Here is an 18,250-nt window from a genome sequence, read left to right on the forward strand (position 1 = left end):
TAATCACTGTTTACCTTAGTTTCCCCAATTATAACATTGGAATAATAGTAACACCTATGTTGTGGCATTTTTGTGAGGATCAAATGAGATCATTTTAAAACAGTACTTAGCACAGTGCCTGGCCCTTAGTACCTACAATATAAATGTTTATTCTCTTTCCTTCTCTCCCCTACCCCCAATTAGCTTTTGTGACTATATCAATGCTTCTGTTTTATCAGATTACATTTGGGAATAATTAGATATATTTTATAAAGAAAAATTGAATATGCATCATCACTATGAAAAAGAAAAAGGACTTTCTTTTTTTTTTTGCTTTTTGGAGGGCAGTTGTAGTTAAGTGACTTGCCCAAGGTTATATGGCTAGTTTTTGTGTTAAGTGTCTGAGGCCGGATTTGAACTCAGGTCCTCCTGACTCCAGGGCCGGTGCTCTATTCACTGCGCCACCTAGCCATCCCTGAAAAAGGACATTTTACTTATAGAGAGAATGGGGACAACATATCAATATCAGCAAGAATCCATCTCCTTTTAAAAACAATTTTATTGTAATCATCTTAGCTGATGCCAACATAATAGACCACAAATTAACCTGTCAAAATTATTTTCTATAATATATTATTATTTTTATATAATTCTGTTCATATACTCTATACTTATATATATATATATATATATATATATATATATATATATGTATATGTATAAATATATGTTTCCTCACAAATTAACTAAACTTCTAGAGAAAAGGCCAGGGACCCCAAACATTTATTAAATTTTATTCATGTTATATAATCCATGAGTGCTATTTTGAAAATAAGACTAACTTCTACTTCATTAGCCCTTTCATAAATATGAAAAAAATAGCACTGTTTCTCTTAAAATCTTACATGGATACTTTACCCAAAACATTATACCATTTAATCTCTGAATTTCGAGAATTTAAGTTGAATTTTAATCACTGATAGTTCAAAGCAGTCAAAAGTCATTACTGGTATCTTTAAACTCTACATTTCTAAAAAAAAATAATTATCTTGAAATAATATAAAAAATATTGATGTAAGTAACTGAAGTATATGGGATTATGGTTTCAGAGTTTTCTAATTTGAAGATAGAATTGCATATCTGAATTTTCTATTTTTTAGAATTCCAAGATATCCTATGATATATTAGAAATATGTAATATCATGAACATACATCATGGAATCAGTCATGTAGTAAAAATTTTCCCCACTCATCACTATGCTTCTTTAGTTGGGGAAATAGTCTAAAATTCCTTTAAAAATACGGTTCTAGGTATAGATACCTAAAAATTCATACAATGTTTTTTTAGAAATAAAAAAGGAAGAAAGCACATAACATTCCTTTAGTTTAAACAGGGCCTTTATATAATATAACATTTTACCTCCTTTGTATGTCTGAAGATGAGATTTGGTTACCATGGAATAGAGAACAAAAGACCATGACCCTGAATGTTATGACAGTAGGAGATAAAAAGCTTAAATACAGAAAAAGAGAAGTTAGCACTCTAAATTCCAGAGAATCTAGGTTAAATGAAGATACTTTATCATTTGAACCAAGAAATGGGGGTAAGGAGAAATGTAATGCCCTTTAAATGAAAATCTGAGGTTGTATTCATGAAAAATTGTATTTTAACCAGAACTTGTTATGCTATAAACTAGTATCATATTTAAGAGTATTAGTATTACGAAAAGAAAGAAAAAAATATTTCATTGACTACATACTGAAAGTTGTCCAGACAAGAATTGTGGAACATCCCTCAACATTCCAGGACTCATGGGAGATGTAACAGAAATGGAAGGGCGATCCATTTTTTGAGATTCAAATGAACTAGAACCTGAAATGATAATTTTGCATTTAGAGCAGAAATAGCAGTTTTTCATTTTATTTAACAATGTAACTTTTATAAATTTAATACAAAATGCTTAAGTTACAGTGTTTTAAAAGTTGTGACATTTTCAAAGTTCACTGTTATCATGGGAATCTCAGAACTGACAATTCCACTTAGACTGCTTTGTAGCTCCACTGCCTTAGAGGTTTAGGGATTCCTTTCCACTGTCCCAGGAGCATTCAATTAGAAAACATTTGCTGAGACCTTATCATGTTGTGTCAAATAGAACATGAACACATGAGAACATTTCTACCATAACAAATCAGTGTTAATTCAATTCACTTGGCAGTTCACTTAACCACACAGTGCCCTAAGCTACTGTCTAATACGCAAACAAGTTGAGAGACTTAGAATTACAGATCTAAAACTAGAAGGAACCTCAGAGGCCATCTAATCCAGACTCCTCATTTTTTGGATGAGTAAACAGAAGTCAGAGAGTTTAAATGACTTGCCAAAGATTACATAGGTAATAAGCATCAGAGGCAAGATTTGAACCCACATCTTCTAACTCAATAGGTGTGTTTTTTCCTAGTTACCAGTCTACATTAGTAGGGGAAGTTTGAACACTGATTTCTTCACATTGATGAATATCACAGGTCTAGTGAAAAGAAGTATTGATTAAATTATTATTTTGCTTTAAGAAATTTTTCTAAGTATTGAGTATTTCTTCTTCAGACATCATCACCAAACTGCAATCTAATCAGGCACTGACTACTTGCAAAATATTTGCACTGCAAGTTTCATTGCTTAAGTACTTAAATTTGAAGAGTAGAAACCTAATATTTTGAAGGGCAGCTGGGTGTCAAAGTATACAGACCCCTGAGCCTGGAGTCAGGAAAACCTGAGATTAAATGCAGCCTCAAAAACTTACTTAGCTGTGTGACCCCGAGCAAATCATTTAACTTTGCCTCAGTTTCTTTATCTGTAAAATGAGCTGGAGAAGGAAATGTCAAATTATTCCAGTATCTTTGCCAGGAAAATCACAAATGGGGTCACAAAGAGTGAGACATGACTAAAACAAGTGAACAACAATATATTTTAAAGGTAAAAATTAATCATAAAAAAACAAATTTTTCTTATTCTCCACCATGCCACAATATTTATATATTTGCAATTATATTGATTTGTATTAGGTTATCACACTGTACAATTATAAAAATAGAAAAAATTATTGAATTGATTTATTATGAAATCCATTATATTCTCATTTTTAAAAATGAAACTTACTAGATTCCAGTTGTGCATGTGTACTATCTGGGATTCTGGGGATGTCTCTGAAAGAATGAAAAACAAAAAATAGGAAGCTTTTTCAAAACTTTTTCACCCATTGGTACAAGTAAAAACGTGGCCATTAATAGAATACCATACAATTAAATTATTAAATAGTTTCAGGACTTATAAAGTATAAGTTTATACATTAATGATCAAGGGTTTATCATATTTCTCAAAAATTTCAATAAATATCAAATAAGTAGTCCTATTTTTATCCTTTAGAGATATACTACACCACTAGTTCAGTTAATCCAATAACATCTATCAATGTAGTGTGATTCATAGGGTAGACTGAATTCTTTTACTGAATTAAGCCATAGTGATAGATATTTAAATATGATGCACCCTTTAGACTGGCAACAGTACATATATGTGCATACATGCATATATGTATATGTAGCCAGTAATATGTGTTCCATTTAAAAGTTCCTCATCTCCTGCTGTGCAAAAAATAATTAAGGATATTTTTTCTTGAGTCTAGAGATATATTAGGTCAAGTAATTTAGTGAACCATGTAATAAACTTCAGGTCAGTTATAGCTATAGCAATGTGAATAAATATTGCAAAATGTTAAACAAAAATGTAAAAATTACAGAAATTATTATGTAAAAATAATGCCCCTTAAAGATTAGAAATTTAAGCCTCAAATTATCATTTGACAAAATCATATCAGAGGTTAGCAAAGTAGGGCAAAATGGATGAAGCTTCCTGAATGAGGTGTTATTTTAAGACATACTTCAGTGCGACTAAGTGATTATTTTCATTCAAGATTCAAGTCAGGTAGAATTCTGATGTTTAAAGAATACATGGGAACAGGGTTTTAACTTTGAAATGATTTTTGAAAAAAAAACTACCCTTATTTTTACATTCCCCATCTATTTAATAATACTGATTAATTATATATTATTTCTCTCCACACAATAGCTAATAAGTGCCTGTTGAATGGGAAAATAATTATAGTTTACTACATTTTATGTAAGTTGCATGACATTTAGGCATTGCTTCTGTTATCTTTATCTGTCTGGGCTTACAAACTTCTAATATAGTAAGGGCAGTTCTCGTAAAGTAGTCCCAGCATGATGTTATGTGCAAGAACATGTTTTATCGTGATAATGTTAAGGATGTCACAAATGTCTTTTCCTACCCTCATAATTTTCAATATTTTATATAGATGTTAAGTTTTTTAATCTAAAGCTGGAGAAAGAACTGTGATAAAAGCCTAATCATTGAGATATTTACTTTAACAAAATTTTGAGAGTTGGAAGAGACTTCAGAAGTCTTTTAGTCCAACACATATGTATAGATACCTCCACAATAACTCCAACATGAGGTCATCTACTATTTAATTTGAAGACTCAATATTGGGCAGGGGGGGAGAGACTCACCCTCTGAAGCAATCCACTATACTTTCATTTAGCTCTGTTCATTAGGAATTTATTTTTAAACAAGTCTATGTCTGGCTCCCTGAAACTTTCATCCATTGCTCATAACTCTGCCTGCTAAGTCCAAGCAGAACAAGTATAATCCCTCTCCCACCCTAAAGCTTTTCTGCCCCATTTCCTTCAATTTATTCTCATAAGACAAGGTCTCATATCCTCCACTATCCTGATTGCCTTCCTCTGGAAACTCTAACTTGTCGATATCCTTTCTAAAGTGTGGTGCCCTAAACTGAACATGATACTCTATATGTTGTTTGACAGGGTAAAATACAGTAGTATCATTAGCCATCATTTATTCTCTTGATACTCTCTCTTTCTTAATGTAGACTAAGATCACTTTATTTTTTAACTACCAGGTCACATTGCTGACTCATACCGAGTTTGCATTCCACTAAACCCTTCAGACATTTTTGTCACATGAACTTTCTATCCATTTATCCTTCATCTTATGTTTATTTGTGAACTGATTCTTTGAATCCAAGTGTAAGTGAATCCAAGTGTTTTATTAAAATAAAACTATTATATGTTTAACTCTTTATTTTGGTATCAAGCACATTATTAAAACCAAAATAATATTAATAACAGTTTTCTTGTATGTTGTTTCCTTGCATTTTTATTTATTTATCCTCCCTCTATTAATTTATCAATGGGATAAAAAAGTTATAATAAAAGAACATAGTACTGATCATGCCAAAGGATCAACAAATGAACAAAGCAACACTAATAGGCACAAACATTTTTATAATCCCTTTATTAGGAGTCCTTAGACATGGGTTTGAGCTATATTATTTCCAGAGAATCCACTCAACTGATAGCTACTGAAGAAGAGGGAAAATCTGAGTGGCCATGGGGAACAACACTACCTCCAGGAGTATGCATAGTAGGGATAGGATTGAGGTAGATTGGGATAAGTGACCAGGCATAAATTGACTGTAGAGTGGCTTGGAATGACAGGGGAGAGGGTGAAGTTGACCTTTGGTAGACTGGGATTTAGTATCACAGGGATGAGGAGAAAAAAGGATGGTGGGTGGGAGGTTGTTCACCTCTAGGGAATGAATCCAGATAGAGAATCAGTTAACAGAAGGAGCTCCCTGTATGAAGGCAGGTAAGAGGTAAGGAGTGTGTGTGTCTGTGTGTTTGTGTGTGTGTGTCTGTGTGTGTGTGTTTGCTATATATATATACATGTACTCTCTGAATATATAAAATTCAGTATTTTTGGACATGTCTGGGACATTTTTGGACATGACTAGGAAAGTGTTATGGATTCTTTATGTGGGAGGTAACAGAATATGTTTTTATTATATAATACAGAGAATATCAAACTGTACCATAATTAGATATTTAAAGACATGGAAAACCAACTTACCCAATAGGCCTTGAAACCACAAGTTCCACTTGTGGCTCTGGTTTAGATTCTAGGATGATGTTGTAAACTTCCTCAAATGTAGCTCCTTGTAGTAGCCTTCCATTCCATTCTAATACTTCATCACCTGTAGTTTGTGGCAGGAATAATCTTAGAAGGAAAAACTAACCTCAAGAATTGAACTTAAAACATAAATAATTTTCAGGTGCTGCTGAACTATACAGGGCAAAATTAAAACTATATAGAGAAAAATACTACAAAGCAGCTCCAGTGGCTTAAAACATGACTGTCTAGAAGAATTAGGATATTCATGAGCAAAAGAGAATTTTAATATGAAATATGCAACAAATGAAGATGAACATTATGATGAACTCAACTATAATCTGTAATAATTATAGTTCTAGACTTCATAATATAGAAATTAGTTGCTTATACAAAGATTTCTGACCCCTATATTTGTGTGTGTGTGTGTGTGTGTGTGTGTGTGTAGATATATACAAATATATTCACAAATTGAATTTGGGGATTTCTCACAAATTTTTTTTTCCGTAAATTTGTTTCCTATCCTACCAGGTATTTATTTCCTCCGGTGAATCAATTTATAATGAAATGCTATTATAAACTAAAGAGGAACAAGTATAAGATTAAAAAATTAAAGTACCCTTACCAAGTGTGATTTAGTAAATCCTAGTAATAATCACATTATGTATTGAAGATTTGTATGGAACATGAGTGAGCATTTCAGTACTAATCAGATCACATTCCAAAGTACTGTATTTTTCATATTTTTCAAGTTCAAGATCTCAAATAAACAATCTAAGGTAGAAACATACCTGGTCTAAGATGCCCCACAGTATCAGCTAAACTTCCTTTTTTAACTTTGGTGATAAATGCACAGAGTCGACCTGATTCAGTCATCTTTCCTCCTACAACCTGTTTGAAATATGAAAGTTTTATAATAGGATTAATGTTAAGATGAATAGTGTTGAAAATTCAAGTGAATGTTAATTAGCTATTCTGTTTCTTCAAATGTAGTCTTTAAATTAAATTTGTTTTAAATTAAATAGGGCACCTAGGTGGCACAATGAATAGATCCCTAGGCTTGGCATCAGGAAGATTCATTTTCATGAGTTCAGATCTGGCATCAGACACTTAGTAGCTTGCTGTGTGTCCCTGGGCAAATCACTTAACCCTGTTTCAGTTCTTCACCTGTAAAAGGAACTGGAGAGGGAAATGGCAAGCCACTCACACCAGTTATCTTTGCCATGAAAACTCCTAATGGAGTCACGCAGTCAGATACTGACTGAGAAACTGAACATGAACAACAAAGCCTTTATAGTGTAATTTTATCTCAAAGATACATTATTATTTTTTCAAATCCAATATTTCCATTACCGTCAGTCATTTTGATAAAGTATATTCTGCTCTTTGTGATGCAACTTCCTTCCCAAAGGATGTGCTCTACTTTTAAAGGGAGAAAATACCTAAAAAGATCCTGAGCCAGAATCATCCCAAACAGATAGATACAATAATGATCCTGGAGTGATTCTGACCATTCCGAAAGCCCACAAAAAGATCAGAAAAGGGCTCTCTACAGAGAACCCTATTCTTATATGATACACAGAATAATAATAATAACTACCCGTGATGATGATTATTATTACTAATAAAAATTATAAGAGCAAATATTAATACAGTATATATTTAGGTTAGTGCAAAATGTTCACTAACTCCTTAACCTGGTTCTCACTAACTCTTTCTGAAATCACAACACCCTGGTGATGTCCCATTGTATTCTGATTAAGCAATCCAAGAGGGCTAGTTCAACAACCCATCAACATCTCTTTAATAGGCTAACTCATAATCACCATTCAGACTCTCTGGTTTGAAAGCACTAACAACTAAATCCAAATTGCTAACAAGATCTCTTCAATGTCTGTCTAGAGTGCTCCAGGAAAAGGGAATAGAGAGAATGGCTTTTATTTTGCTCTCATTCTTGTGTCTTCCCACTGCCAAATTCTCATGTATCAGTCCCATTGCTGACATCAGATACTTTAAAAATCAATTTATTATTTTCCAAGTTTTACATATTTTAAATGTTCTAAATCAGTAACAACCTATTCAAAAAGTCTTAATTAAAATAAATGAAATGTCTACTTAAATGAACAGCAGTATACTTTTTAGAAACCATTACTCCTTACAAACATTTGTTATTTTTAATGTACATCAGAAAAAGAAAAATCTATCTCTAAATGACCATGTATCCTTGCAAAGAAAATAGAGATGACAAAGATCATGTAATATTTTTGAACTTAACATAAAACTTAATGTTATACATTTTTTTAGTTTTCCACTTTATTAGAACCTTTTTCAGTAATATAAACATAAAATGCTTAAAAAGGAGTTATATAGAAAAATGTTATCTATGACATTGACCTATTAATTATTCTGAAACTAAAAATTGAGCTCTGAATAAAGTGAAAAACCATATGAATTAAAGAAACTGAATATAAAATGTAAAGGATTTATAAAATATTAATGTATTGATCCATAAAAGCATGCATCACTAAAATATTCAGACTTAAGTAAACAACTCATGTCAAAAAATTACTTGTTCACTTTCAATATACAACATTTTTTTAAATTGATATGCATTAATAGTATTTTAGTGAGATGTAAATTAAAAGGCATGTAACCTTTTAAATGTCTCTGGTAAAAAGATTTTGAACAATAAAGTAAATACTTATGAACTACTTAAATCAAGAAAAATAAAACAACACAAACTACATCTTTTATTTTTTTCATTAACGCACTGAAAGAAAAGAGGCATCTCATAGAAAAGGGGCATCTTATGAAAGTATTTTATTTTTCATTACTAACCTTCAAGCCAAGCATTGCTCCTGAATCTCTGGGGACACTTCCATCTTTCAAGCGCTTGTTTAATAAAATACAACCAATCAAACGGTCTCCATCTTTGGATGGCTGCCAAGTTACAGGATGCTAAAATGATACATTAAAATGTTAAAATTCTTTTAAAACAAAATTACATTCACATTTAATGGTTATTAAATTTTAGAATATCATAAAAACTTTATGAGTGCACAAATACCTTTTTAGGTTTGAAAATATAATAAAAAATTTTCTACAACCTCCAATTTACTTAAAGATTACCTTGGAACAAAACTTCCCAGTTTCCTGATTGTAAGCATGGATTATATAGGATGCTATATTTCAGTCATTAAATAAATAAATAAGTGTATGTATGTGTGTGTGTGTATATGTATGTATATACACACACATACATACACATATAAAATATTGATTAAGTTAGATATTAAGAAAAAGGTTAAAATTCACAAAATGATAGTGATCCAAAGAAATTAAAATTTCTATAAATATGTAAGTTGTATCTGATGGAGCAAAATTTTTAAACATGTAAATGACCTTGTTACTCCATGAATACAAGGGCAAATCATTGTTGAAAATACTATAATTTGAACCAAAGCTAAGGGCAAAAATGTCTTTCTAGACTTAAATACTGTGAATATGTGAAAAATAATACCATGTACCAGGTATTTTTTATTTTCATTGACACAGAAGAAAACAACCAAATTTAAAAATAAGATTGGAGTTAAGCACTTACTTTTTGAAAGTGCACTGATTCTTTCAGATCTCTGGATCCTTTTGGTAAATTGTCTATTCCCATTCACTCAGTGAATTCAAGAATGTCCTGAAAGTGTTAACTGACCTTCAGAACATTAATAACTTATTTTATTTCTCAGTAGCCCAACTAGAGCTTTATAAATGAAGTCCCTATACCATTATAAATTACATGATGAATAGCAAATCAGGTATTTTGTGCAGTCATATTAGTTTCACAATTATTCCAAACATTCGTGCTCATCTTCATGCAAAATTAGCAGGCAAAAGACAAGGCCCCAACAATTACATCCACGTATTAAAAATGATAGACCCCAATTCCTACCAAACTAAAAGCAAAAGTAACAAATACCAAAGCAGGTAGCAATGGTTCTAGCACTAAATAAGGCTGCACAAAAAAAAATGCTATGGCATTTAAATAAAAGAACAAAATGACAGTGAAAGGGAAAAAAGAAAAACAACTTTTTATGCAAATTTCTCCCTTTTACCTGGGATTCAAACTATTAACAATTTAAATTCATCCCAAGGAACACATATAAATAATCAAATAAGCCAATCAAAAATTTTTCATTTTTATTTGCTTTGTAGGTTATAATAACCATGCAAATTCCTTTTATAGAATCGGACCATAAGACCATCCTTTTGTTCCTGTTTTGTTTTGTTTTGTTTTGTTTCTTGTGCTGCCGAATGGTGGGAAAAAATAAAAACAGCCAAGCAAGCAGGAGTTTTTGGTTTTGTTTTTCTTTTCTGCACCTTAAGAAATACTACATTGTCTCTGAAAACACCCCATATTTTATATTGTGTACTGTTTTAATGAGTGACAGAGAGCAAACGAAGACCAAAATGAGCAAGTTAAAAGGCAGGCTCCACAATCTCAATCAGTACCTTATCGCTATGGCTATGCTCCTCGTTTAGAGTCGTGCTACTACACGTATCTACCCCAGAGTCCTTAATCTGAGGCTCAGACCATTCCAAGTCCTCTTCCAAAGAGTGGCCACCAAAGGACACCATTTTCTTTTGTCTCTCAGACCTGGTGTTAGAGTCCGACAAAACTGCCTGCTCACTAGTTTTTCTTTTTCCCTTTTGACTGTCCCCTAAAAGGTGTGGGATAAAAAAAAAAGGAAACAAAAAAGAAAACATGCAAAGGTGTAAATAAAACAAAGGAAAAGTGAAATGATAAAGGAAACAAGTGGTAAGGCTCCACATGTCTCACCAAAGACATTGGGGATGCCTCACTGCTATGCCAAGACGTATGATCCAACCAGTTGTAATCCATGTCTCCTGTGAGAGTCAGATAGACAAGAGAGTGCAGTAAAGGAAAAGGTGAAAGGACAGACAAAGACATAATAAGCATTTTAAAGTTCATGTAATACTATTTTATTTAATACTGTCTTTCTCTGTAGCATTCATGATAGCTACCAAGAGAAAGCTAAGACTACAGAGGGATGAAATACATGAAATGTAGACTATGATGTATGTCTTTAATCTAGTCAGAACACTGCACTACACATCTAATTTTTTTTTAAAAGAGAAAATGTCCTGTGTAAGTAACATATACAATTAATGAATTTGGAAATAAGAATAATCATCAATAGATTGAAACTGTAATGCTAGATACTTTGATTAAAGGGAAAGAAAAGCAGCTTAGTTTATTACTTACTATTTTTTTCATACTAGCCTATGTAAGTAATTTTATGTTCCAAAGATTATTACAGACCATTTTCAGAATTAAATAATGATTTACCAATGACAAAATTTTAATCAAATGTTTCTACCCATTATGTAATTTTAGGTTGATAGATATGTCAAGAGATCCTAGATTGTTAAAAAAGAGAAAGAATTGATCACATGGAAAATGAACTCTGTGAAATTCAGTCATATATATATATAAGATTAGTCAATTCTTGTTGGTAAACTTCAAGTAAACTTAAAATATGGACCTAATGGGTAGTTGCTTATGGTATACTTTTCAATATTTTCCCTACAAGACAGATTTTTTAAAAAAAATTAATGTCATGAAAAGAATTTTAACTTTAAGTTATATTTAAATCATACACCCCAGAGAAGTTTTGTAATTATAAGGTTAAAAGGAAATATTTGTGATATATATTGATTTTTTCACTTAATTTACTTTTACTCTAAATACACAGTTTTTAATGACTGTCTCCATTTTTACCACCCATTCTCACTGTTAGATTTTTAAAAAAATAATATTTTGTTTTTTTTTCCTTACTCCTTCAATATTTAAATGCCTTCTATCACAGAAATGTTACATATGCACATATGCCCCAGTTCTTTAATTTTGAATGGAAGAACAGAATACCATAAAGCTGTTTTAGGAAAAGCCCTTGTCTAGAATATGGGAGACATGAGTAAATTCATTGAGGTAGTCTTCTAATTCCCCATACCTCAAACCTATTGCCTTACCATGAGTAGAAGAAAAAGAAATCTATGTCCTGTAGAGTTTCAGGGGCCTGGGCTTACATAGTTTACCCAACTAAAATGGGACACTTTTTTTTATAATGAAAGAAGTTAAATTTTGCCTTCATTTGCCAGCATCAATACCCTTGTTCTTCATATTTCTTATGACAGACAATAGAAAGAATATACAATAAAAACGATAACTGGCTGAATACCTAATCTTACTTTAGCCTGCATATGCCCTTTTAATATTTCTGTTGGAGTTATACAAGTCAACTTATTTGCCTATAACAAAAGTTCTCTCTCCCTGATGGAATTTTATATCAGTTGTTTTTAAGATCACATAAGTAACCCCAAAGAATCTCAGAAGTTAAAAAAGTCTATTTTCTAAGTTGTCAATAATTGAAATATTAAGGTTTTCTTTGAAAATTACATATTTAGTATATTTATTTGAATTTGTTGTGTTATTAAGTTTATAAAAAAACTCAGAATATCACATATTATACCTAAGTATGGAAGTTATAGGAACTGATTACAAGGAATTATAGTTTCTTATTTTAGATTTTTTGGAAAATTAATAGGAAGAGAAATATAATAAACCATAACATTCATATATCACTTTAAAATGTATAGAACATTTGTATTTATCTCCTTTTATCCTCACAACAACCTTATGTATATAGTATGTTATGTATACTGTATTCATGTATATGTGTATGTTTATATATATGAGCCGAAGTTGCTTGTACAGTGTCGAAAAGCTAATAAAGTGACAGAGCCATCAATTGCCCCCAAGGCCCCAGGCTCCCAATTCAGGACCTTTTTTTCCCCCTCAATTTGAAATTTCTGTTGTAACTTTTAACATACATTCATCTATAATAGAAAAAAATTCTGATTTTGTGTCTTTATAAGCATTATTTTGACTATGACTTTTATTTAAACACATGGGCTACATTTAGGGGGCCAGATTATAATAGGCACGGAAACACAAGGTGAGTTAGCAATTCTAGGACAATCTACCTGATTGTTAGAGACAAGAGCAAGTATGAAGTGAATCAAGGCCTGGGTGACTTGTTGCTGACCACATATATGAAGAAGAGACATGAACTTGAAACAGGATTGAGTGTGAAACTCCAGACACAATTGCTTCAAAGACACAATAAATGCCTAAAAGCATTACTTAGCTGGCTGACTGTTCTGTGTTCCAAGAGTTCCCAAAAAAGAAAAAATTTGTCTTCTTAATAGAAAAGTTACACTCAGCTAAGACTAGGAATGGACAGAACTCCTTGTCTAGAGAAAAAGGAAAGCAGAAGAGAGGTTTTCCTGATATTTACATTATCTGATAGTAGGTAGGTATGTAAAAGATGTTCCCATTTCTAAGAAGAGCAGAACTTCAGGGTCTCTGGGACCTAAACTAAAGGTTAAACCCATTCTTCCTCTTAGAGAGAGAGACAGCTTCTCAGCTGAGGACTCTAGTTCAAATCAGAAGCTAGAAACAAAGAAGTTCATCAACCAAGGGTCCAGTGGAAGCATGCCTAGAAGTCATCTTGGGATCAACAGATAGAAGCAAACCTCAGCAGAGACCAGCAAGACAAGGCCAGCAGGGGAACCACAATGTCAGGATCAGAAAACAGTAACAGCCCTGTGTTTTGGGAGTTATGAGTTGTACCTCTGTGCAAGTACCCTGGCTGCCCATAGTCCTTAAATGTGTTCCTCTCCATCTGTATTCTCCAGATGTGTCCAGAGAGCTCCTATGCTGTAACAAGATAAGTGGAAAGAGTGTGTGTGTGTGTGTGTGTGTGTGTGTGTGAGAGAGAGAGAGAGAGAGAGAGAGAGAGAGAGAGAATGCCCTCCAGGTTTAGGGGAAAATGTTCTACTATATATGTTGTTTCTTATATCAACATTTTTGAATGTGTCTCTAATGCAGGGGTAGGAAACCTGTGGCCTCCTCTAAACACCTATCTTACCAAGCAAGACTTCCCTTATTACAAAGACTAGAAAAGGAAGGGAAAGTAGTTTAGAAAACTAAACATGTCAGTGGACACTAACAATATATTCATTGTTCCTCACTCACAATCTCTCACTTTTGCACAGAAGAGAGGGGCTGTATTTATCAATTTTTATTCAGATATGAGCTTAGTCATTGTAATTGTAAACCATTCGTTTTAATGTTTTCTTATTTACATTTATATTATTGTAGTCATCGAGATACACACACATATAGATATATACATATACATACATACACGCATGGTTTACATGCTTCTTAGTTCACTATCCATCGGATATTATCATACTTACCTGATTCTGTGAATTTTTCATATATTTATGGAAGCACTTTTTTTATAACAGCAAAGACCTAGAGATAAATTTTATTCTTATCATCTGGGAATGACTTAAAATTATGGTATATAAATGGAATGGATTACTAAGCTTTGAGAAATAATGAATGTGATAAATCACAAAGAAACATTTAGATGACCTGTATGAGAAAGGGGAAAATGACTTATTTGTGCAAAACTATAACAGTTCTTTTGCAGTAACAAAAAATTGGAAATTGACGAGATTCCCATCAATTGGGGAATGGCTAAACAAGTTGTATTATATGAGTATGATGGAATACTATTGTGCCATAAGAAATGAGAAAGAGGCTTGTTCCAGAAAAAACCTGGGATGAGTAAATTGGTCAGAATCAAGAGAACATTCTACACAATAATAGCAATAATGGAATGATGATCAGCTATGAAAGACTTAGCTCTTCTGATCAAAACAATAATCCAAGACAGTTCTAAAGTGCCCGTGCTGAAAAATGCTGACCACCTCCAGAGAAAGAACTGATGAATTTTGAGTGCATATGGAAGCATACTTTTTAAAAACTTTATTTTTCTTATTTTTTTTCTATTTCCATTTCCAATGTGGCTAGTATGGAAACATTTTACATGAAAAAAGTCTTGTATGAACTGGTGGAAAGTAAGCAAGCATAACAAGGAAACAAATAAAATTGACAACAGTATACATGAAAAAAACAAAGGACTTTTGATTTCATTGGTATAGATAACTCTAACATAAGGAAAATTCCTCTAATACTACAGGTCAGCAATTTTTCTGCAACTTGGAAGTTTAAGAATTGCATGGATCCCTAAGAGGTTAAGAGTCACAGAATTATTATGTGACAAAGGAAGTCTTATCTTTGAGGCTGGCTCTCTATTCACTATACCACACTACCTCCTTCCTCCTTCTTTCCTTTACCCTTACCCTCTCATATATTGATATTGATATCTATTATATATTCCAGATTCATTCCCTTCTTCCCTCGTCACCCAGCCTTACTGGGAAGATAAGCAATTCGATATAGGTTGTACATGTGTAGTTAGGCAAAACCTTCCCATAGTGGATATATTGTAAAAGACTAAATGTATTTCCCTCCATCCTATCCCACCCCCCACTTGTTCTATTTTCTACTTTGACCGTGTCCCTTTTCAAAAGTGTGTGCTTCTAACTACCCTCTTCCCCAGTCTGCCCTTCCTATTATCATCCCCCCTCTTATCGCCTTCCCCCTACTTTCCTGTAGGGTAAGATACCCAATTTAGTGTGTATGTTATTCCCTCCTTAAGCCAAATTCAATGAGAGTAAAGTTGACCCATTTCCTTTTGCCTTCCTATTCTTCCCCTACATTGTAACAGTTTACCCTTGCCTCTTTTATATGAGATAATTTACCCTATTCTGTCTTCCTTTCTCCTCTCATTATATTCTTCTCTCAACTCTTAATTTTTTTTAAATATCATCCCTTCCTATTCAATTAATCCTGTGCCCTCTGTCTATGTATACCTGTACAAATATATACACACACTCACATATGTATTCATATACACATATACCCTCTTAGACGTATGTGTGTATATATACATATACATTTATATTCCCTTCAACTATCCCTCATGCTGAGAAAAGTTTCGTAAGTTACAATTATCATTTTTCCATGTAGGAATGTAAATAGTTCAACTTTGAGACTTTGCTTATGATTTCTTTTCCCTGTTTACCTTCTCATGCTTCTCTTGCTTCTTGTATTTGAATTTCAAATTTTCTATTCAACTCTGTTTTTTTTCATCAAGAATGCTTGAAAGTCCTCTATTTTATTCAGTGACCATATTTTCCCCTGAAACATGATACTCAGTTTTTCTGGGTAGGCGATTCTTGGTTTTAATCCCAGCTCCTTTGTCCTCTGCAATATCATATTCTAAGTCGTTTGGTCCCTTAATGTAGCAACTGCTAGATCTTGTGTTATCCTGATTGTGTTTCCACAATATTTGAATTGTTTCTTCTTGGCTGTTTGTAATATTTTCTTCTTGATCTGGGAAATATGGAATTTGGCTATAATATTCCTAGGAGTTTTCTTTTTGGAATCTTTTTCAAGAAGTGACAGATGAATTCTTTCAATTTCTATTTTGCCCTCTAGTTCTAAAATATCAGGGCAATTTTCCTTGAGAATTTCTTGAAGGATGATTTCTAGGTTCTTTTTTTGATCATGACTTTCAGTTAGTCCAATAATTTTCAAATTATCTCTCCTGGATCTATTTTCCAGGTCAGTGGTTTTTCCAATGAGATATTTCACATTGCCTTCTATTCTTTCATTTGTTTGGATCTGTTTAATAGTATCTTGATTTCTCATAAAGTCACTAGCTTCCATTTGCTCCAGTCTAACTCTGAAGGAATTATTCTCTTCAGTGAGCTTTTGAAATTCTTTTCCTTCTGGCACATTTGGCTTTTTAAAGCATTCTTCTCCTCATTGGCTTTTTGGGCCTCTTTTGCCATTTGAGTTAGTCTATTTTTTATGGTGTTTTTTTCTTCAGTCAGGTTGTTGACTCTCTATTCATGATTTTCTTGCATCATTCTCCTTTCTCTTCCCAATATTTCCTCTGCTTCTCTTACTTGATTTTTAAAATCCTTCTTGAGCTCTTCCTTGGCCTGTAACCAGTTTTCTTGGAAGCTTTTGGTGGAGGAGTTCTGACTTCATTGTCTTCCTCCCATTCCATGCTTTGAACCTTTTTGTCTCCCAAAAAGGAATCTATTGTTTGATTACTGTGCTTGCTTTGCTTCCTTTGCTTGCTCATGTTGCCACTCAATTACTTGACTTTTGAGCTTTTTGCCACAGTAGAACTCTGCTTCCATAGAGGAGAGCTTTGTCCCAAATTGGTGGGGTTTTCACATCTGCCAGAGCTATTAGTTGGGTGCCCTCTCTGCAGCCCCCAAAAGTTCTGGTACCTGGTCACACACCCCATGACCTCCATCCAAGCAGGTTAAAGCAAGAGCAATTACCCTCTGAATGGTCACTTTGTCCCCCTGCAATCTGCAGGCCAGGAGCTCTGAAGCAGCCACAAAGGGGCAGCTGCAGGGCTACTGCTCCTCCACCACTTCTCACCCCAGGGGGCGGGGGCCAGACTGCGCTCCTCTGTCCCCCCCAGTTCCACAACGCAGAGTTCTACACTGACCTTTTACTTAGTTTTTCGCATTTATGGGTGGATAATTCTGGAAACCACCACAGCTGCTGGCTATCCACTCTCCCAAAGTTCACTCCAGCCACTGCTAGTCAGGGCCTCTCTGGCGCTAAAACCACGGGTTCACACAGGGCTGGGCTTGGCTCCTAGCATGCTGTAATAAACCCTTTCTGTAGGCCTTCTGGGCTGCCTTCAGCAGGATATTTGATTCTTTTTGTCACTTTGTAGTTTCTATAGCTCTAAAGTTTGTTTAGAGTAATATTTTATAGGTATTTTAGGTGGACATGGGGGGAGCTCACAGAGTTTTCCTGCTTTTATGCCACCATCTTGGCTCCACCCCCAGAAATATGTAATTTAAAAAATTACAGTGACCTAGCTTTGATCCAAGTAAGAGATCTGAAGATATATCTTATTCTTTGCAGTGATGGTGTGTAGAACACTGCATGTAATGTAGAACTTAGTTGATATGTTAGTTAATTTTGTTAAATTGCTTTTGTAAACACTTTTTACTCTTTTTTTTAAAATGATAGATCTCTGGTGGAGAGAAGAGCTTATTAGGTAATATAGATAAAATACTACTTAAAAAATAATCATCTAACTAAAGCTGTGAAAAATATGGTCCTTTTCTAATTGTCTTTTAATGGCATGACATTTAATATTCAGGTCACTGATCTATTTTGAGCTTATTACTATA

The 18,250-nt window shown here is 33.3% G+C and overlaps 1 protein-coding gene across 2 annotated transcripts in view; it reads right to left on the reverse strand.

Moving 5' to 3' along the window:
* RIMS2 (regulating synaptic membrane exocytosis 2) overlaps positions 1-18,250 on the reverse strand; it is a 574,369-nt gene that overhangs the window by 425,866 nt on the left and 130,253 nt on the right. For both annotated transcript variants that reach the window (XM_069081283.1, XM_069081282.1), the window contains exons 3-8: positions 10,854-10,921; positions 8,861-8,980; positions 6,814-6,913; positions 5,984-6,107; positions 3,134-3,180; positions 1,740-1,852 (exon numbers count right to left, since the gene is read on the reverse strand). In XM_069081283.1, coding sequence (XP_068937384.1) covers positions 1,740-1,852; positions 3,134-3,180; positions 5,984-6,107; positions 6,814-6,913; positions 8,861-8,980; positions 10,854-10,921 — 572 coding nt within the window. The remainder of the gene's footprint in view (positions 1-1,739; positions 1,853-3,133; positions 3,181-5,983; positions 6,108-6,813; positions 6,914-8,860; positions 8,981-10,853; positions 10,922-18,250) is intronic.

The sequence above is a fragment of the Petaurus breviceps genome, unplaced genomic scaffold (genome assembly GCF_028583685.1).
Source record: "Petaurus breviceps papuanus isolate PSGF00001 unplaced genomic scaffold, PetGlider_PUasm1.0 98, whole genome shotgun sequence".
NCBI classification, from domain to species: domain Eukaryota; kingdom Metazoa; phylum Chordata; class Mammalia; order Diprotodontia; family Petauridae; genus Petaurus; species Petaurus breviceps.